We start from the raw sequence: 23,240 nt of genomic DNA on the forward strand, positions 1-23,240 counted from the left end.
GTTCCGTTATACCATAGGGCTTAAAGTGGGGGTATTTTAATTTCTTGGATACTCTCAGGGGTTTACCCCCTATGTTTCGCAGCTACCCCGATGGTGAGGAGGGGAATTTGGGAGGGATTCCTGAACATTTCCTGTCTGCAGCTCTTCAGAGAAAAGCTCTTAAAAACCCAAAATTAAGAGAACACGATACCAGAGGTCAGGGCCACTAAGTTAATAACAGCAAAAAAATAAGAGGGAGAGGAAAGACAGGGTTGGAAGGAAGAGTGAAAGGAAGGATGTATAGAATAAGGAAGAAACTGACAAGAAGGGAGGGTCAGTAGAATGAAAGTATGGTTGCATGGGGGAACGGTAGGTGGATGGAAGAGTAAAACAGCATTTGCAAGGATGGATGAAAGTGGCTGGACTTATGAGGCTGAATGAGTGATTGGATGGATGAATGGAAGTCTACACGGAAGGGTGAATGGATGAATTGACAACTTGATCATAGGAGGGTGAGTTAGTGGGTGGATGAAAATGATGGATGGATGGGTAAAAGGATGTATGAATGGTTGCAAGTTTAAGTGAAAGTATAGAATGGATGGCAGAAAAACGATAAAAGAGTTAATGGATGGATGGAACGGTGAAAAAAAATGATGGATAGATGGTAGCATGAAAAGATAGATGAATGGATGCATGAAAGGCTTAATAGATGAAGGGATAGCCGACGGAAAGCAGGATAAAGGGAACTCGTCTAGATTGAACAGCCTCTGCTAATTTCGCTCACCCTTTGGCATTGGAAGAATGGAACGAAGTGGGGGTATTTCAGTTTTCTGGCTGTTCCCTTGGTAGAGTAGGAGGAGTTGACGTTGCTGCAGAGGTTTGCGCCATGATGCAGCATTTCGTTTGGAACTGGGCTCAGCGCGAACATGTTACAGCAGACCTCCTTAATACAAGGGAAGTTACTTACCTGTGCCAATATATCTAGCTTTATTTTGTCAATAAACGCATGCTAACACCGACATGCACACATCCATGGTTTGGCTGCCTGGCTTTGCCCATTAAAACCACCCGTTTTCTTTGTCAATCGTGGTACTGCCCTAGTTAGCCATTAATGGCCAAAGCCACATTAAATATATTGATTGATCGTTTAATGTACCCATTGAAACATGTATATTCATAGTTTTTCATTTAATTCCAATTCTACTGAAAGTTTTTGTCATACTACAAAAGCAGGCTGTGACCTTGTCCTTGCCAAACGTTATTCAAAGACACTGCTTCCTCCCTATTTCATTATACAATTCACATCTATACCTTTCTGATGAGAACAGATGCACTGTCCCCCATTACCTTAATTTGTTTTTAATGTTCGTTATTTACAACACGGAATAAAAATGTGTAGATCTTTAGTTTATCAGGTAAGAGAGATATGCTATCAGTCTTTATTCCGTTGAACAAACTTGAAGGAAAAGTATGGTTAAATATTTGTGTGTTTTCTAGCACCCTAGAATAAGACATTTCATAGCCTCACTAAACGATTTATCACATTTTTTTTTATTTTAGGAATATTAAAGTGGTTGGCGACGGTGCTTTCTTAGCGAGGACGGGAGATGGCTCGCAACCAAGGCCGAACACTGAGCGAAAGTTAGTGAAGTTCTGCTTTTCAATACGCTTGACTGTGTGATCGGTGAGGTTCTCCTGGACTAAATTATGTCCATGAGACGTTGGCAAGAAAAGTGGTTTTTAATTTCGGATTGGCTATCTATTCAAAAAGAGTTATGTTTTGTTTTATGTTCTATGCATTTATCGTTTCATGGTAGATTGAGTCCTTCTTATTCACGCTACGTCACGAAAGAGTGCCCTATTGAGGGCGAAAGTGTTAATTTCTTCCAGTCACACACCCTCATCTCTTCTTCTAATCTCTGTTCATGTACTTATAATGTTATACATTTCCTGCTTTCTGACTGGTGTAACACGAGACTAATGCTTATTAGCAGGCTACTGTATCCCATGACTATTCGTGTGCTACAAACAAGTCGTTTTGAGAGATTCTCACTGTGACCTCTATCGCCCAACTGTATCGTCCTATATATACATCTCATATTATGGAACCGTCAGGTTTACACTAGAGGACAAAATATCTTCCTTTATCAATACTCAGATCGTAATCAACCGTATTTGAGAGTCTCCAATCCAACCACCCTGTCCTATGTGAATGAATTACTCAGCAAATTAACTAATTGAATGAGTACAGCTCTATTGACGCTAAACCCAACTGTAAATGTTTTTTTATTTTTCTATTAAAAAGACTCTTCCTCCTCCTCGGTGTCTCAGAGTCTTGATATGTTTTCTTCACTGGAGATATCTCCAGCCCGGATTCTCTATAGTAAAAGTCTCTGGTCGGAACAAAACCTTACCTTGAATAAACCCATCTCTAAATTGACTAAATCTGCTCCATTTCAACTACACATACAAGGGAAACTGAAACTGTGCATTGATCCAGAGGACTACAGGTCAGCCACACTGTAGTTTCCAATAATGCCATATTGTCAATGTTTTCAGAGGTACCCACTTGCACGAAACATCTGAATTACTAATTTTCCTAAAGGCCAGTCTGCCTAGAAAAATATACATATTAGTCGTCCTCCCTTGCAGCCCTATAAAGCAGCTGTACAAAAGAATCAAGATACGGTCTGAAGAGGTCTGTAAGTAAATTCTCACTGCAATTTGTTTTACTTTCTTTTATCTCCAAGACCATTGAGGAAGAACATGTTTTACAGTCCTATTTTCGTCTTTATATGGAAAAGTGAAATATCCAAGCTCATGATCAGCATATTTAATGTACTTTATCCTTAGTTAACCTAATGTGTGCAACAATTACAAACCCTTCACATTTCACATGATGCATTAGTGAAGGCTGAATTGTTCACCGAGCCATAAAACTGCTCTTACCACGATAGGACTTTCTCTGGAGCACCTTTCTATGTCTAGCAAAGCTGTGTGATAAAGTGCAGTAGGTTCATCACTTTGTATTGCTGGTGTTCACCAATGTTTAGACATTTCACAGGTGCTGTATGTCTAGTGGAATGTACACACTTGTGTGTTTTTAATATCCTAATAGTGCGTTGACGGTTGAACAGGATATATGTATGGGGAAGCGCGTCACTGGAGGAGGCGGCGGCAGGCACATCCTACAGGACAGGAGCCCTTTAAAAACTGATTAGCGCTCCCGCATCCGCGGGAAGCGCGTCACTGGAGGAGGTGGCGGCAGGCACATCCTACGGGGCAGGAGCCCTTTAAAAACTGATTAGCGCTCCCGCATCCGCGGGAAGCGCGTCACTCGAGGAGGCAGCGGCAGGCACATCCTACGGGGCAGGAGCTCTTTAAAAACTGATTAGCGCTCCCGCATTCGCGGGACGCGCACAGGCGGGTCACGGGCGATGCCCAGGCCAGGGGCGGGCCAGTCTTGCGCCCGTTAGAGGCTGGGCTGGGCCACCCCTCTTTCATCTCCAATGAAAGGTGACTATTTATACTTGTACTATATACTAGGGATCATTTTGGAGCCTTTTTAGTGGGTCTAGTGGGTCCGTAATATTTTTTAATTTGTTAGTCTGTTTTGTTTGATTCGCTATTGAAACATTTTTTTAATATGGGCAGGAAAAGAGGTCTGCTAACTGGTCCCATGGGAGGGGTTGGTGGTGGCAGTAGAACGGGAAATGGCACCACCACAGTGGACTCCTTCCTCGCAAGAGCCGTTGGGGTCGTAACGAAGGAGATTGATCTGGCAGAAAGGAGGTTATCCATGGAACTGGAGGACTGGCGTCTGGCCCCAATAGATAGTGGTCCTCGTGAGGTTGTGGATATGGAGGTGACTTATCGGGGGGAGATCAAGATACTGTTATGGTTGCTGTTGAACCTGCTCAAATTGAGCTAATAGAGACTACAGAGGGTTCTGGTGGCCAAGGCCCTTCCAGAAGAAGCAAAAGACGTTTATTATCTTCTTCCCCGGCCTGCTCCCTGGATAAATGTAGTCCCCCTGAGGAAAAAAAAGGTCTTAAAGAAATCGATTCCCAAGTCAAAAACATCACCCTTGGAACTCCCTAAGGGTACGAGTAGTGACCCTGCACCTTGCCAGCAGCTGGGTTGTGATGTTACAATTTTATTGTCAAAATTTTGTAAAATGATCCAAGAGATTGTATCCCCCTTTGTGGTGAAATTATCGGCCATAGAAAAGGCAGTCTTTCTGATTTCTGTGCAAGGAAGTCAGGGGAGGCACTGTGCAGGTGGATGTGTGGCCCCGACCAGGCGATCCCATCCTTGTGAGGAGTTGCTCATGCTGGAGGACGCTGCAGGGCCGTTGGGGCCCCTGGGAAAATCATCTCAGCAATTGGTTAATTCTGGAAATTCTGGGGGTCAGGGCGCTCATGTTGAGATTGCGTCGGCTGCACTGACTTCTATATTAAGGGCGGATAGGACTGTCAATAGGTCTAGCTGTAGTAGGCAGCCTGATCCTGAATTTGTGGTAGCGGGGGGGGCTGACCAACAGCTGGTTGGGAAAAATAATCTGAATCTCCTGACGGCCAGGCCTGCATTGACCTGTTTGGATCTCCCCCCAGCTTGTGCCCCCTATGTGGTGGTATTGACGAATGTACCTGCTCTTGCCCCTGGGGTAACTGAGTCCACGGCCCAACTCACAAACAAGGCTGGATATTGGTTGAGTAAGAACTGTGATTTCTCATGTAAGGATTTCAATGATATTCTGCTTGCCAGAAGAATTGGATGGGTTGGGCCCAAAAATAAGGTGGGGGATGAAGATTGTATTATTATAAATGTTAGATACCCAGCCCTGAGTCAAAGGCTCCTTTCTACCTACCGCCCTGCTGTATTTAGACCTGGTACAATTGGTATGGTCCCTCTGGGTTATTTTTATGACCACATGCGATTGAGTGCCGGGGTGTTTCCGGGTTCTGGTAGGTTTCCCCCCCTGGGTCAGAATAATCACCAGGCAACCAGCAGAAGAACTGTCACTAACAATAATTTATCCTTGGAAGGGGTGGACTGACAATGCGCCAAGACCCTGGCTATACGAGAAGAGGAGCCCCCACAGTGTAAACTTATCTCATGGAATATTGCGGGCTATGATGCTAAGTTATCTGATCAGGCGTGGATTAGGTGTGTAACTAATTTTGATGTGATCATGCTTCAGGAAACCTGGTCAGAGGGGTTGTCTGTGTGGGATGGGTACCACAGATTTGCAATTCCAGCTGTGAAGTCTTGTGGTGGCCGCTCAAAAGGTGGCTTGGTTACCCTAATCCGCCTCTCTAAGATAGTGGGTGCTTTTCAAATTAACTGCAATCACCAAGGTATATTGCTGGTATGGGTAATTTTCTCTAATAATTTTAATATTTTATTGGTTAACTTTTATAACGCTGTGTGGGATATGGGATGCCAAATTGGTGCCCTGTTTTCCGTTCTTCAGGTTTTGAAACTCAGAATGGAGGAGATGGGGTTAGAATTCTGTGTTATTGTCTCTGGAGACTTTAATGCTAAGCTGGGGGGCTCAGTACTGTGGTTAATCCCTATATTTTTGACTGCAAGGATTATTCAGTGGATGGTCTGCAGGACTCCAGAGGCAGGGTTTTAATTAAGGAACTCAGGAAGATGGGCCTTTCTGAATGTGTGTGATATAGAAGCCGTTGGCACTCATCAACTCCCAACCTATGTGGTAAGAGGATCTGAATCCACTATTGACTATATTTTTATGTCTCCACCTTTGAAAGACCTGGTGACTGGGGGGGAGGTGCTGGGTGAGAGTTTCAGTGATCATAATCCCCTATAGTATCTTTTAAACTCCCTGGGGCCCTACGTAATTTAGGACGAAGTAGGCCGGTAGTAGTGGAGATAAAGGACCAGGGTAGGCGGCTTGGGTGGAAGCAAGTGGATTCCCTAAAAGTGGTAGAAAGGGTGGTGGGGGAAAATTTACATTTATTTATGGACACACTTTTGATAGAGGCTCCTAATCCTAAAACTGTTATGAATGCAATAACAAGAGTAAATGCAGCAGTGAGAGACTGCCTTTTCTCAGTAAGCAGCCAACCTAGCAAACGTAATTGTGGTTGGTACGATAAGACCTGCTATGTTGCAAGGGCAAACCTGAAGATGGCCACTAAGAAACACCCTAGAGATTGGGTCCTCGTAAAAGAAGCTAGAATGAAATATAAGAGGGCCCTGAGGGATAGCAAGATAAAACATAAAGATAAAGCCTGGGAAAAATTAGAACGTGCCATAGCTCTGAAGGATCCTGGCCTGTTTTGGAAAAAGGTGAATAGAGGTTCCTTTGGAACAGATACAACTGAGGGCCTTGGCTGTAACATCACTCCGGAAGCATGGGTAACTCACTTTTGTAATATTTTTGAGGGTTCTCCCCTAAGAAATAACCGGGAGAACGAGTATGAGATGGCTTCTAACCTAGTAATTAGGTTCTCGCTCCAGGAGGTTATGGATGCGATACAGAGTAGTGTGAGCAGTAAAGCTCTGGGCCCGGATTCGATCCCTATGGACTTGTATAAAGCGAACCCCCAGTTAGGGGCACCTGTTCTCTTAAATGTCCTTAATGCAGCAGTTACTGTGGGTACCCCTGCCTTTTGGAGACTGGCATGTATTGTCCCAGTGTTTAAAAAGGGCGACCGAAATTATCCTAAGCCCTACCACCCTATTTCTCTACTGGACTCTTCGGTGAAGATTCTGGGACGGATTATTTTAAGACGTATGGAGTCCTGGATGATAGGGAATGATATCTTAAGCCGGGACCAGTATGGTTTCAGGGAAGGCCTTGGCACGCGAGACCAATGTCTCAACCTACTGATGCTGATCGGCAAATACACGCAGGCTAGGAAAGGTACGCTCTATCTTGCTTTTATGGATCTTAGCTGTGCCTTTGATAAGGTGAACCGGTCTATATTATGGGAGAGATTAAATCAGTTAGGTCTGGATCCTAATATTGTAGAGTTGCTCCGATATCTACATTCTGGGACGGTTGCAAATGTGAGGGTGGGGTCGAATGGGGAATGCTCAGAGGCCTTTAAGTTTTCAAGGGGTGTGCGCCAGGGGTGTGTTCTGGCTCCTACTTTGTTCCTTCTATATACAAATGAATTGTCTGATTTTTTGATGAAACATTGTAGGGATGTTCCAAAGGTGAATGGTACTGATATCCCTGTGCTAACTTACGCGGATGACGCAGTCCTCATGGCCCGTACTATGAATGGTCTCTGGGAAATAGTTAGAGCTTATGCCTCCTTTATGTCAGCTTTGGGTTTAGAGGTCAATTTTAAGAAATCTCATTTTATGGTGTGTGGAAAACCCCTGAGTAGGGTGGGGGAGCTAAGGGTGGAGGATCAAATTATTAGTAGGGTCCATGAGTTTCCATACCTAGGGATTATTTTTGATGAGAAAGGATCTTGGAAACCTTGTATTGCCAGAAGGGGTGCGCTTTCTCATGCAGCAGTTGGCGCAACTTTTGACTTTGCTGTTAGGGTAGGTAGTAAACCCATCAAGCCTTTGCTTGAAATTTATAGGCGGAAATGCCTCCCCGTCCTGCTGTATGGTGCTGCACTTTGGGGGTATGGGGACTCCCGAGCCCCTACGGTGGAAGAAAATCGGTTCTGTAGAAGGCTATTGGGAGTTGGACAAAATATCCCTGGTTTTAGCCTTCATCTGGAGTTGGAGCTTGAGTTTGTCCAGGACACTATTCAGTTGGCTCCCCTTCTGCTATGGATCTCAATTTGGACTAACGAACATGCCACTCTGAATAGGGATATCTTAAAGGATTGTCTGGCTTGTGACAATGTAAAGAATATTCCCTGGTTGATGCACATAAGGAAGATGGCTTGTGATTTGGGGCGGCCTGATTTGGTTGATCATCCTGAAGGCCTGACCAGGTGTGATAAGAAATGGGTTAAGGAGAATTTTTTAAGAATCCAGAAGAATAGGAGGGAGGGGGAGGCCTTAGGGAAAAAATCGATCAGGGATTTCATTATGTTAAAGATGTGGGTAGGCCCTGAGCGCTATCTCTTAGAGATAAAGGATGTGAGGGAAAGGTCTCTCATAACCCGTTTCCGTTTGGGGATCATCAGAAGTAACCTGTGTTTCCCGTTAGGTCAGTATGGGGACAAATGTATAAGACCTTGCCCCTGTGATGGGGTGTCCCAACAGACCTTGCCCCATTTTACTTTGTTTTGTGTTTTTTATGCACCATTCAGAACTTGTTTCTTATTACCTCTCCTAAGGCCTAAGGGTTTTGTGCAATATCGTCCTGCTTTTATGTGGCTGCAGATGGCCTCAGATGTATTGGTGTGGAAGGGGCTGGGATCATTCCTGAAGGGAGCTATTACTTGGCGTAACAATGTAGAGTTTTTAGAATGAATCTTTCTATTTTATTGTTTCTATGCATGTGGTTATATATGTTTTTATTCTGATGGGTGATCTTATTATTTATGGTTTTATTGCTAATTTTAACAAATGTATTGGAGATTATTTATTGTAATGGATGAATTATTTTCATACCGAATAAAAGTTATTATTATATTATATATGTTCTCACTTTTGTCAGTGTGTGGTGAGGATATGTTGAACCCAACCCTTTGGAAACTCATTGATGACCCAAGTGTGGAATGATAACTGTTGGACAAACTTAAAACTTTATATATCCTAAGTGTAATGCTTCCACTTTCCACAACTTGGCATTTGATTCTTATTTCAAAAGTTTGTTCATTCTGCGACTGACTTACAAAGATATCATGGAAGTACATGAGGAGCCCAGTACAGGGAAATCAACAACTTCCCCACCATTTCCTTATGTGTAAGCCTTCTTTTGTTTAATTAAACCACATCAAAATGTAGCTAACAGACTTCTTGTCCCAAAAATGTTTACACCCATCCTCTTTTGCCATGTAGGCAACACTTTTTACTTCTCAATTTATTTAATAATTTATTTCCTAATGATTGATTTTTCCTTTTGTTGTAAGACTTAACACACACTATGCGGCAGTTGTGACCTGCATGCCTAGCCTACCACTTGCCTGTGGCCCCCAGTTCCTGCTTGTTCCACCCTGATCAGTGACATTGCCACTGCCGGGTTTTCCCACTCACCGTTATTCCTGACCTGCCCACCACAGGACCTATTTAATGCAGGCTGCAGCACAACTGCATAGCACAACCACACTGCCAGAGCACCAAAGGCAAATCCATCTGCACAACTGGATTGTGTCCTGCTCCACATCCCCTGGTCCTCTCACCCCTCCCGAAGCTACACCATCACCAAGCTCTACACCCTCACTCCCAGACGCTGCAACAAACACTGCGACCTAGCCGACCCAGGCTCCACTGTAGGGCCTTTCACCTGCACCCACTGCCACTTCACCTGCCACAGCACATTCATCAGCCCACCTATCAGCCCCATCCCAAACACACCACAGAAACCACCTGAACAAAAACACCAACTCGTATGCTCCTTTCTCAACACGCGCTCATTATGGAAACACACCACAGAGATTTGGGATCTCCTCACCACCCTCACACCCGACATCCTCTTCCTCACTGAGACCTGCCTCAATCTCACATCTGCACCCAATATCATCATCACAACACCTGAAGAATACAAGGATACTCACTGTGACCACATCAACAAGCCTGACACAAGGAATTCATCCAGTGCACCACCACAAATGACAGCATCACACCAGCCATAGAACACTCCAAATTCCAACTCCAAACAGACAGAAAAACCACCATCATGGGCACCCTCGCCTACCATCCTGCAGGATCACGTCCAGCCTTCTGCAACTTCACCGCCCTCTCTCCATAGCTTCCAACAACTGTTTTTCCTCAGTGACCTCAGTTTCCATCTTGACGACCACAGTGACATCAACACTACAAATCTCCTCATCAGCATGAACAACATTAGACTCACCCAATTTGTCCATTACTCCGTGCATTCTGCAGACCACACACTAGACTGCATGTTACCGCCAGCGACTGCATCAGAAACAGCCTCACCATGGAACTCACCTGGACTCACCACTTCATCGTCAACTTCAACAACACTAGCTTACGGATTTCTGCCTCCAGTATGCCCAGTGCCCACTACTGTAGCTGGAACAAAGACTTAAAGGATACATGGATCAACATCCTCAACACCACTCATCTTATCTCCTCCAGCAAGCTAGACCAGAATGTCAGAAACTTCAACAACTGGATCACCAACTGTGCCAACAGTGTCGCTCCTATCTGCAAATACACCCACAGAAGGTCCACTGAACAAGTTAGCTGGTACACTGAAGACCTCAGACTTGCTAAACAACACTTTAAACAACTGGAGAGGAGATGACACACCAGCAAGGACACAACCAATAAGACCACCTTCAGGACAGCTCTCATCCTCTACCACAGACTTTTGAAAGAATCAAAGAAAAAGGCCTCTGCCTCACCCATTGATTCAAGCTCCAATACCAGCAAATAACTCTTTTTTGAACATTGTCAAATAATTCTCCAGGTTCTCAGCTGCAACAAACATTAACACCTCATAGGAATTCTGCGATAACCTTGCACATTTTTTCCACAACAAGATTGCTAACATTTACAGAAACTTCAAACACTAACCCAAGGCCACCGACTTCTTGAAGCAACACAGCGACCCCGCTGCCACCACTGACATCCGACTTACCGAATGGAGCCAGCTTGCCCCCTCAGGACATTACTCCCATCATAAACGTGGTCCACTCAGGAGCCCCAACCGACCCATGACCTCAGCAGTTCTATAACTTAGGTGAAGCCAGAATCAGCCACATACTCACCACCTTGTTCAACGCCACAAATGCCAGGGCCATCTTCAGCTGACTGGAAACATGCAGAGGTCATTGACCTACTAAAGAAACCATTGGCAGACCCAGGCAAACTCAATAACTAGAGACCGATCTCCCTGCTCTGGTTCCCGGCCAAAGTATTAGAAAAAACCATCAACCATCAACTCTCTGCACATCTGAGAGGGAACCTCCTACTCGACTCCTCCCAATCCGGATTCCGCAGCAACCACAGCACATAGACAGCCCTTAGACAGCTAGCGATGACATCCAAGCCCTACTGGACAGAGAAGAGACTGCGGCTCTGGTCCTCCTAGGCCTCTCGGCAGCCTTCGATATGGTCTCCCACCACACACTCTTCACAAGCCTGCACAACATAGGCATCCAGGAAGCCACCCTTAGATGGATCGCCTCTTTCCTCAACGGAAGAACGTAAAAGGTCTGCGCTCCCCATTCACCTCCAAACTCAAGGAAATCATCTGTGGAGTTCCCCAAGGATCCTTGCTCAACCCCACCCTCTTCAACAATCATATGACACCTCTGACCAGCATTGCTAAAACCTACAGACTCCACATCATATCCTATGCCCATGACACACAACTCATCCTCTCCGAATATTCCACCGAGACCAGCTCCCACAACTGTATGACAGACATTGTCAAATGGATGAAGAACAACTGCCTGACGCTCAACACGAACAAGACAGAGGTACTTATTTTTGGGTGCTAAAGCTCCCCATGGGACGCATCCTGATGGCCCTCACAATTAGGACCTAATTCTACCCCCACTGACCATGCTAGGACCCTAGGCATCGTTCTGGACTACAGTCTAACCATAACAACTCAGGTCATCTTCATCTCCTACTTCTTCATCCTCCACATGCTTCATAAAATATTCAAATGGCTACACCAAAGTTCCACACACACCATCACTCATGCCACCATCTCAGGATGACTGGTCTATGGGAACTCTTTCTACTCAGGGATCACAGCTCACCTCCTCCTCTGACGGCAGACCATACAGAAGGCTTCAGCCAGACTCGTTCTGGATCTCCCTAGAGGAACGCACATCACTCCGTACCTCCAGTAACTCCACTGTCGCCCTGAACAGGTTCCTTTTCTCTAACCCTCATCCCCTGCGTCTGAAGTAGCAGAGGTCGCACCTTCTTCTACCTAGCAGTGAGGAACAAGCTACCCTTTCATCTACAGACTTCTCCATCTCTTCTAGAGTTCTGAAAGTCCCTGAAGACCTGGCTATTCAGCTAATTAACTGGACCCTGCTAGTGCCCCGATGCCCTCATGGGTGACAAGTAGCAATCTACAAATCTACTGATTTTAAACTAGCTGGTAAACCTCATACAAGGGATCTTGTTAGTTATTGTTATGGTGTATAGTTGATGGTGTTCTGTGGCTTGGATTCAGTGGGTGCTCCTGGCTTTCCTCTCTCTCAGTTGGCAATATTTTTTTTCATTGAAAGGGGTTGTAGGTAATGTGGGTGTGTGTTTTATAGTGTTGTGGGTGTGTATGTGTGTCAGGTGTGTGTCTTTGAATTGTCCAATGGGGTGCTGTTTTGTTAGTGTGTGTGTGTGTATTATGAGCGCAGCGGTGTGTACCGCCAATGGTTTACCGCGGTTGAATGTCCGCCGCAGTGATTTGTGGGTCATGATGCTCTGGGCGTATTTGTGTTGCCGTAACGGTGTGGGTTTTGCTACCGCTGGTTTATCACTGACCTTTGGGCTGGTGGACTTGTGTGGGTGTCTGTATAGTGTTGGATTTCCTTGTGTGGGTCATAATACCCATAGCGGTATACCGCCACGGTCGTGATATGTTGACGGCCGTCAGCAGGGGGGTAGGCGGCATTTACCGCCAATATTGTAATGAGGGCCATAGTCTTTTGTTCTGCTTTTGGGAACAATAATATAAATAGGTATGTTGTAACAACATTCAAACCTTCATTTTGAAATTAATAAAAACGTAACTTTCATGTGTTTTGTCCTACAATCTGTTAGAATGTGGATATTAGTCATAAGTTAAAACCTCAATTCAACCTCACATTTTAAACAGTGTTCGCTCAACAGCCAACCCCAGCTATTCTGAATACATAAAAAAGGAGTGAGCAGAAACAAACTTTTTCAGAGCTTTAGACATGTCACAAAATGTGCTTGTTGGTTTCCTCATTATTTTGCTAATGAATGATCTAAGGAGCAGGAGGAAAAGAGCAGAGTAGATTTTTAGGAAAAGGATTAACACCTTTGGAATGCCCAGCCAAGAAGTGATTTCCAGATTTATCTTCCAACCTGATATCATCTTGGACATGGTTTCTGAGTGTAAGCAGGATCTTGTTTCTGAATCATGCTGCTTCCAAGCTATCCCTGCCTAGGTGAAGATATTAGCTGCTCTACATTTTCTTGCCCCTGGACCTTTTCAGAGAGTGTGCAGTGACACTGTTGGCATCAATAGAAGTGTGCAGCTCAATATAGGCATGCCACATACAATGGCATGAAGGCAACGAGTTACTAGGAAATTGTAATTTGCCATTCCCCACGTGTGCTAGGTGTTATTGATTCCACTCCTGTGTCACTTCACCCACCTCACCACACATGTTCCTCAACAGACAGCCCTGACACTCATTCAGCTTGCACGCTTGGTGTGATGTCAGTGAAACTAGTAGCCTGGTGTGTCTTGCCAACATTCCAATAAGACACGGCTTACACATACCTCTGAGCCCTCAACAACGTCAAAACCCAGAGAACTGGGCTGTTGGCCCAAACAGAGGTCAGGTATGGAGGTGTGTCATCAGCTGGTCAACTCTTTTTTTCTTTTAAGCTGTTAGCTGGGTTACGGCCTTTGTTGTTTGACAATTTGGTGTCAGTGATGACTTATGGAATTTGACACTCTGTCCATAAATTCCATCCTGAAACAACTCTGTAAATCTTTCATAATGTACATAAATAAATGCTATTTTCAGGAGATAAAAGATAGCCCATGAAAATACTTTGTGGGATGTGTATTTAGTATGAATGAGCTATCGAGTTAAGGACTACATTGCCCTGGGGCAGTAAACGGTCCTCTAATTATAAGATGTTCTTTGGACATCCCTAGCTTTGTTATCAAAAGCCATCACAACGGTTAATGCCTATGCATTGAGAGAATGAGGGATGGATTTGTGAATATAAAGGAGCCATAGAAGTTTATAAAATATGTTCATTTTTTAAATTCTAATAAAGTGTTATTTTAGAATCAGTAGGTTACAGGAAAAAAACAATTATACATTCCCAAAGGAGTTTAGGTGCCATGCTGTGTGGCTTATTTGTTTTTTTTCATTGCCCTTTACAAGCAGATGTTACATGAGGGTGAACCCTTCACATTTGTCCACTCATTCTACAGTGTGGGGCCAACAAATGCGAAACCCTCAGGTGGGACTTACTAGTTTAATCTGTTTGACCTTTATGTCAGCATTGGAGAGGGTGCAGTATCTGGCGCTGACCTAGTGAGGCTCTGATGAGTAAAAAATGAGATGGCATGATCTTTATATTTGCGGACATGGTAGTACGACCCAGCTGTGACAAAGTACCCTATCTGCAAAACTCTAAGGGTCATATGTTATATACGCTGACAGAACGGCAGAAGGTAACTTGCTGTACTAAGTTGCATACAAGGAAGTGAACAAAAATGCTCAAAAATATACAAGATAAGTATGATTTCTCACATCTTCTTCTACTGCTTCTCTTGTGGCCTTGTAGTATTAGCCCAGGCATCCTTGGACCATGGAGAAAATATTCCTGAATTACAATCAGGATTGTGTTTGATCAGAAAGGCAGTCCTTCCTGCACACCAAATAAAATCTTAAAAGGATTTTTGGATTTGGATTTGTAATGCTGAATGTCTCACACATACAAATAATAAGCAGGCCCACTGGAATTATGTGATTATGTGACCTCAGCGTTTTTCGCTTAATTATAGATTTCCCACATAATCCATCATCTCCGGTATAACCTGCAGATTTAACAAAATAATGTTGTTTGTAGCACACACAGTTCAAAGGTTGCTGACAAAACAGCGACATGTGTTGCTACACATTTGAAGGTCCTTTGCAAACGTTTAATCGTAGCCTTTCTGTTGCTTATTTATTATATTGAGGTGTTAAACTGGTACTAAGGAGGTGCAGCCTATGCCAGATAGTTTTAACAAATGTAAAAATGAGTAAATAATAACGTAATGCTCTCACAAAATGACCTGCATTGAGCCGTACATATTTTGCCCTTTCTCAACACATAGCTTAGTCAACCTTCCCTCATAAATCGGCCCTCCCCTGCTGCATAATTCCAGTGGCCCTGATATTAAGTATTGGGAATAAATAAATAAATGTCTCTTCCTTATGCTTAGGTTGGGGAAGATTCCCCTTTTGCCTCAATTCCAGATTGACATATATTTGTAAATCTAGGACTGTGTCAAAATCCATGGGTGGATGCATGCGAAAGCCCTTGATCTTCCAAAGGAAGGGCTACAGGATGCAAGGCACTGCAAGGCAGTGCTATGTGCTGCGTTTTTTATTTTATTTTTACAACTGCAAACAAGGTGGTGCAAATCGCCCCTTGTGTAGCATTGTAATTAACAGTTAAAGCTTTGCGTTGTTTTGCGCTGCTAAGACAAGGACAAAAAAAAAGAACTAGTAAATGTAGGTATAAATTGGGTTCCAGAACAATTCCTTTACATACACAACACACAGAGCCTGATTTAGAGATTGGTGGATGCGTACTCCGTCATAGATGTAATGGATATCCTGGCATATCCTGACATATTATAAGTGCATTATATCCAGTGGCACTTTTAATATGGTGGATAGAATATCCATCACATTTGTATCGGAGTATCCAATCCACCAAATCCTAAATCAAGCTCAGAATTTCATTTAAAAATCTAGATTTTACTATTATAGTTTATTTAGTGCTATGAATCACCCTACCTGAGGTCAAAACACAAATAATATCATTTTTGATTGTTTTGAAAGAAAATACAATCACATTTGTCAATAACTATATTTATATACATTTCCCTCCCATATGTGGCGGTCCGCCCCAAGCACAGAGATTCTGCTCTGAACACGTAGACCCTGCTCCATGTGCAGAGACTTCGCTGCGTATAGAGAGCGGCGATTCCGCAGTCAGGGTGGAGAGATCCACCTACAGCAAACGTACTGGAAATAACATACAGGTAGAGGAAGTTGACCATTGTAAATTCATTCTGTGCCGTATCTCTTCCGAGAAGCATCCTCCTCCATCTGCTGCTCTGTGCATCTATTTTGCCACCAAACATGGTTGAAGGAATTGATGAGAAGGCACCACCCTTCACTGAGAGTGAACTGAACATCATTAGTGAGGTGTGCTTGTAAAGTACCCTCATCTTTATGATGGACCAGTTAGCTAGCTGAGCAAAGCAGCTTGAGTTGTGCTCAAATCTGGCAGGACATTGCCACACAGTGCAGTGGGAGTGTACAACCAGTGGGGCAAAATGTGGTGAAAACATTGGGAGGATGTGCAACACTGGGCCACAATCACTGCAGAAGACATCATAGGGGTGCCTCCCAGCTGCATATACAGCAGCCCCTTGTGACCCTACTGTATGAGAGGGCCCTACAAGCTTCGTGGCCACCCCTCCATGCTCAGCTGGAAGAATTTGAGCAGCAGAGTCGGTAAGTACATTTTGATGTATTATGTGTCATAAACTTTGACTTGAGTGGTGAGAGAGATGTACTGTCATATGTTGTTTGTGACTTTTTACATTACCTGAGTCATAACTGCAAAATGTCAAAGATCCATGCATCAGTATTTCATTAGTATAAACTTTTAACAAGGAATTCTTGGACTTGTAGTTCTCATTTTTCAAATGGTTAGAATTGCATAACAAGTGCATATCTTAAATTAAATAAAAACTGGGAAGACATAACTAGTGACCCAAGGACCATAGAAGTTGAGTGCTATGCTGAGATTTTGTCTTGGAACTGTATATTGTTAGTATGACAGCTTGTGCCGTTGCTATGTTGTAGCAATCATGCTTTGTGTGTGTGTGATTTATCTTTTGCTGTTTGAAATATAGTCAAGGTTGACATTGTGTAAGTTTACCTTACTTTATATAATACATAAAAATCAAAAGTGTAGTAAACGCAAAAATTTTCTGAACAATTTCATGTAAGTTATTCTTCAAAATATATATAGCAGTACCAAGAAAGCACATATGGTTTGTAGTGTGGTGCATAAACAATGCATTATTGTAAGGTAAACAGTGGATTTACACATGTAAAAATTTAAAGTTCCATTTAGTAATTTTGTTTTTTACAAAAAAAATCCATTATTTTATTTGTCAAACTTTGATGTGAGTGGCGAGAGAGATGTAATGTCATATGGTGTTTGTGACTTTTGACGTTTTGTGGTCACAGCTGTAAGATTTCTAAAATCCATGCATCAGTATTTCATTAGGGTAAACTTTTAAAAAGGAATTCTGGGACTTGAAGTTCTCATTTTTCAAATGGTTAGAATTGCATTACAAGTGCATATCTGAAATTAACATAAAAACTGTGACAGACATAACTAATGACCCAGGGATCATAAAGGTTGAGTGCTATGCTAAGAGTTTGCCTTGAAACTGTTTGTTGTTAGTACGACAGCTTGTGATGTTACTAATTTGTAGCAAGCATGCTTTGTGTGTGTGTGTGTGATTTCTCTTTTGTTGTTTTAAATATAGTCAAAGCAGACATTATGTAACTTTACCTTGCTTTATATAAAACATGCAAATCAAAAGTGTAGTAAATGCAAGCATTTTCTGAACAATTTCATGTAAATTATTTTTCAAATTATATATAGTATTACTAAGTAAGCACATAAGGTTTGAAGTGTGCTGCATAAACAAAGCATTATTGTAAGGTAAACAGTGGATTTACCCATGTAGAAATGTGAAGTTTCCTTTGGTAATCCTTTTTGTTTCCACAAAAACATTTTCTTAAATTATATACAAAATACTTTTTGTGTGAACAATTATATTTCTGGTAAATTAGTGCTTTACATTTCATCTTTTTCTTTGTGGCTAATTGGTTGCCTCACATATATTTGTTTATTTACATTTTAAGCGGACCGAGTTGACCAAGAAACATTTCAGCAGGACTGCTGGCAGGAAAGAAGATCCTTGGCTCACAGGCGGGCATGCTCACTTGGTACCACAGTGAGGAGGATGAGGAACAAACCACCAGCATACGTTGTGCCACTGCCTGGAGAAATACTTCATCATCTGCTAAAATACTCCAGGCAGAGGCTGAAGAGGTCCAACGGTGATGAATGGAAAAGGACACCACCAGCCAGGTGGAGGAAGAAGTTAGGTCTCTTCATGGCATATGAGAGCAACGCATGTCTCTAGGGTAGACCTCAACTATATCTGGGCCTTTCCCCAGCTACTCAAGCTCCTGAGGCCCCCATTCCATCGGGGCTTCCAGCTGCAACTCTTGCCACTACTTCCCCTCCCAGTGCCCACCTTGAAGACCACGAGTTGAGGGAAACATGTGCCCTCAACACCCAACTCCCCTCTTGTGAGCCTCAATCACCTCAATCGGTGCCTGTTCTTATGGCTGCACTCCATTGGTGATGACCAGAAGGCAGTGATCTCTCTGTAATTCCGGGACCTGAAGGAAAAGGTCTGAAACTTCGGAAGACACTTTCTGGGCAGCTTGAAGCTTTGACTATTGCCATCACCAACTTGACTGCAATCATCTTGTCTGCTTTGGCTCCCACCCCACTCAACCTACTTTTTTCCAGTCCAGAGAAATCATTTTGAAAAGCATCCAAGTCATCTCAGGGTAGAGGTTGTGATTAGTGCACTTATTTTTAATGATATACAATGGCAAGAAAAAAGAAATTACAATTTTTATGGAGGATATCTCAACTTCGTATTTGTGTTAGTGAAGAGCTTTATGAGTGTGTGCACATTCTGGGTGGTTTCCGAATTGCGTGGTTGTGTGGCAGCTGCCTGAACTGTTGGGATTGGTGGCTGAACAAAAGGGAATGGCAGTGGCTGTACAGGTTGGGGTGCCAGTATCTATACAGGTTTGGGTGCTGGTGGCTATATAGGCTGAGGTGCCATTTGGTGTACAGATTGAGGTGCCAGTATCTGTGCTGGTGGGGGCACTAGTGACTGTACAGGTTTAGATGCTGGTGGTGGTATAGGTTTGGGTGCTGTTGGCTGTACAGGTGGGGTGCCGATGACTGAACAGGTTGGGGTGCCAATGACTGTGAAGGTGAGGGTGCAGGTGAATGTGTGGAATCGTCTCAAAAATCAAAAAGGAGAGGTAGAAGCAGTATCAGGTTTCCACCCAGCTTCCAAACCAACCATCTTTAAATATCAACATAAGTGAATCCACTTCTTTTAACGTACACCGTGGAGTCCCTTCTTCCTTAGGAGACCCTTACCAGCTATTTTTTACCAAGAGTGTCTTTTCTCTTGTATACTCGTGCTGATAGTATCATCATTGTGTCTCCTCTTCCCCCTAACCAAGGGGACCGTTTCCACTCAGATGCTGGAAACCATTAGGGATCAGTGCAAAAGGAATTAAAGAATGTGGTGAGCGTAAAAAAGTGATCTAAGGTACCTCTATAACCCAGCTAGAGTCCAACTTTATTGTAACTGGGGGTAGGGTATGGATAAAAACAAATGAGGTGTGATGTGACAGGAACGAATTACGTGTCCTTCACATACTTAAGGTCGACATGTATTAGCCTACTATTGCCCATAGGGGTCCTCGGCTTTCCTCAGGTCCATTCTTCTGCGGACCCCAATAAACCCAGATTCGGATATTACCTTCTAGGCTCTTCTGCTTTAGTACAATGACTTTGAGGGCCCAAAGTTCAGATGCCCAGTACTCCTGCAGGGAAACCATATATACAAAGTTTAGATTACTTATCGGTACTATGAATTTATTCTAAACGTGGTCTGAATTCTAAATAGGTCCACTACTACATAGTTTCACATGTATCCCTGAATGTGCTGTAGTATACCACACGTTAAAATACTATTTACAAGAACAGGAAATCACTTTTAAAATAATGTCCTCCTCTCTTGTAAAAAGAGCACAACAGATATAAAAAACATGACATTTCAATCAATCAATCAGACTATTTATAAGGCGCACTACATACCTGTGAGGGTTTCAAGGCGCGGGGGTGCTGCTACTGCTTGAAGAGCCAGGTCTTGAGGTGTCTTCTGAAGATGAGCAGGTCCTGGATCTGTCTTAGGTCAGACGGGAGGGTGTTCCAGGTCTTGGCGGCAAGGTAGGAGAAAGATCTGCCGCCGGAAGATCTGCGCCAGATACGGGGGATGGAGGTGAGGGCGAGGTTGGCGGAGCGGAGTTTCCGGGTGGGGGTGTAGAAGCTGAGTCTGCTGTTCAGGTAGAATGGTACGGTGTTGTGAAGTGCTTTGTGTGCGTGGGTGAGGAGCTTGAAGGTGATCCTCTTGTCGACGGGAGCCAGTGTAGGTCTCTTAGGTGGGGGGTGATGTGGCTGCGGCGAGGGATGTTGAGGATGAGTCGGGCAGAAGCGTTTTGGATACACTGGAGGCGTTGCAGGTGTTTGGACAGGATGCCTGCGTGGAGTACGTTGCCGTAGTCGAGCCTGCTGCTGACGAGGGCCTGAGGTACTGTTTTTCTTGTTTCGGTTGGGATCCATTTGTAGATTCTGCGAAGCATGTGGAGGGTGTTGTAACAGGAGGAGGAGATGGCGTTGACTTCTCTCTCTTTCTTTATATTTTATAGGATTCACACAACGGTATTTAAAATCACCTACCTTAATTTAGAATGTCTAATTCGCCATCATATGTTAAGGTGGGACATCTCTTTGTAAGTTATGTCAATACAAAAACTGAAAGTTTGAAACTTTCCTACTCAGTATTTTCAGTACTGAAACAGTACTCTGAAACCCCCTTCTTTCCCAAGACATAAACAGGACTAATTGGGCAAGTGAAAGCATTATTTCTGTAATCAAAAAGAATTCAAATTGCCATTAAGTGAAAGTGGCAAATAGGTTAGGCAGACGTTTTTCACCTGCTATTGTTTGCTTCAAACACTACTGCGTCCTAATCTCAGCAGTTCGTGGTTATAGCGCGTAGTGCTCGCTATTTATGAGTGAGACTATAAAGGTGGTCGCTTTAATCATCTTCAGTCGTGCCCTGTTATTTGTTAGACAGATGTAATATGTTCAAAATGCAGCCTAGGTAATGGCGCGGGATAATTATTTATCGCTTCTTGTAAGGAAGGCTGTGTATATAAAAAATCGACTCAAAGATCTCAGTTACAGCTTTTTGCTTATTAAATGCCCATAGTTCTCTTCAACCCCATTTTTTGTTCTAAAAGCCAAAACTTCGCCGCTCCCAGCTTCGACTTTAGAAAAACGAAGACTGTGACGGCGCGTGGTGCCTGCTTCTTGCTCCCCCCCACCCCCACCCCCATACGCTTCTGTCATAACTGCTCGCACTCACGGAGATAACTGCTGTGTTATAAAGGGCAAAAGGCGTGGCTTAAAAAGCACTTCAGACTTTGCCACTTCTCGGCTATGACACGGCACAGGAGCTGCGGAGGCGCGTGGTGCTTGCTCTATGCTACACGATACAGTCATACCTGTTCGCAGCTATGTGGAAAATGTGAATGGACGTCATTTAGGTGTCGCAGCTACTAACCCAGCTTGCCCCTTGCGACCCCTGGCATCAGGTGGCAAAATCAGTGCCGGGAACATAAAGGCAGCTCGTCCTTATGGACGCTGCTTGGGGTTCCATTTCCTCGTTTTCAGTCAGTTTTTTATTTCACTAATAGTGAATAATATATCATTCACTATTGGTGTAATTAAAAATGAAGTACAGTTAGCTGGAATATGCCCCTCTTTGGTAGTTGAGGTAAGTAAAAAACACTTTTAAGTGTATGTTGTGTGCATGCTTGCGGGTGAGAGTGTGCTTACGTAAGAGAGCGTCTGTGCATGAGTGAATGTGTGTTTGTGTAAGCATATGTGTGTGAGTAAAATTAAAGATGAAATGGCGTGTGATGTCACTTCCACTACCCCTGGCATTTTGGTGAATTGATGTCCATGAAAATATGTATAAATTGCTGTGCCATAAAGGGCAAAAGACGGGTTATAAAAACTAACTGAACTTTGCCGCTCTTAATGATCAGCCCTGGAGAAACATTGACGCTACAAATACTATGAACTGATTATTGAGAACCGATTCTGTCACCCACTTACTTGTTTAGAGGCCCATAGATTATCCAACGCTGCCGCCTCCTTGCTCTGAATGTAACAAACTGCGGCGCCTGGAGTTTCTTTTGTACTGCGGCATCCAAACCTTAAATATGAACATGTGTGAAGGAATTAGTGCATTTGAGTTGCTGCACTAGAAACTGACAAATCCTTCTCTGAAAGGATCGTATGTGTATAAAAGAAGTGTTCACTAAACTCTACTATAAGAAAAGAAAAAAAGAAAATCAAGGAATAATGAAGAGTAAAAAGGGAGAGTAACTTTTTTTTTTTACTATTGTACCAGATCGGAAGGGGGTCACATCTGATCTATACAGGGCTCCTAAAATATTATTCTGAAAAAAAGAGAACATAATGATACAGTTCTTCCATTATCATATTCTCAATTAGGAAAGTGAGAGAAAATTAAAAAAGATGAAAACCGAATAATAAATGAATACACAGATATTTTTCCGATTTTTATGCTTAGGGATGGTTGACACTGGTAGATAGATGTTATTCAAGAAAATTCTCCGATCTGTAAATGCCTATGTAGATGAATACTGGAGTCATAATGGGTTCTAATCTAAACCTATGATAAAAACAAGAGGTTCGGCTCAAATAAAAAAAATAGTCATCCTCAATGAACAATAGGAGGGGAAAGGGGAGGAAAGGGAAGCGGGGGGGGGGGGGATACGTGTATTTTTAGGAGAGTCCTAGGGGCATTCTGCAGAAACCCATTATTATAAGTGTGTTTAGTGGGGGTATAATCTGATGTTCATACTAACCTCCATCTTTTGTTAGAGTATCTAGTGTATATCCTGACTACTATTACCTAAGCTGAGGTGACCCCATGGACCCAAAATATCTCTCATGTAACTTGTGTTCAATGGCTCTCATCGTTGAGACTCTCACGGTGTGTCTTTAAATGGTAGATCCAGCATTGTTCCTTTTGTAATAAATTTATATCTGCATGCACATCTACATAATCGAGGGTCTCAAAGACCACCCATTCAAGTTGTTTACTGAGTGCAGTGCAATCAAGAAATGATTACTCATGCGGGTGGTAGCTCTTTGGCACATGATATTACTCCTGTATTCCTCTATATGTGTCTTAACCCTCCTGCATGTAATGCCTATGTATAGCAAAT

General features: G+C 43.2%; 1 protein-coding gene across 1 annotated transcript in view; it reads left to right on the forward strand.

Moving 5' to 3' along the window:
* The window catches only part of LOC138268283 (NACHT, LRR and PYD domains-containing protein 12-like), a 953,091-nt gene that overhangs the window by 115,420 nt on the left and 814,431 nt on the right, over nucleotides 1–23,240 (forward strand). The window contains exon 2 of the mRNA XM_069217781.1: nucleotides 1,540–1,620. Within this exon, the coding sequence (XP_069073882.1) occupies nucleotides 1,587–1,620 (34 nt within the window). The 5' untranslated portion in view covers nucleotides 1,540–1,586. The remainder of the gene's footprint in view (nucleotides 1–1,539; nucleotides 1,621–23,240) is intronic.

Source organism: Pleurodeles waltl, chromosome 12 (genome assembly GCF_031143425.1).
Source record: "Pleurodeles waltl isolate 20211129_DDA chromosome 12, aPleWal1.hap1.20221129, whole genome shotgun sequence".
NCBI classification, from domain to species: Eukaryota; Metazoa; Chordata; class Amphibia; order Caudata; family Salamandridae; genus Pleurodeles; species Pleurodeles waltl.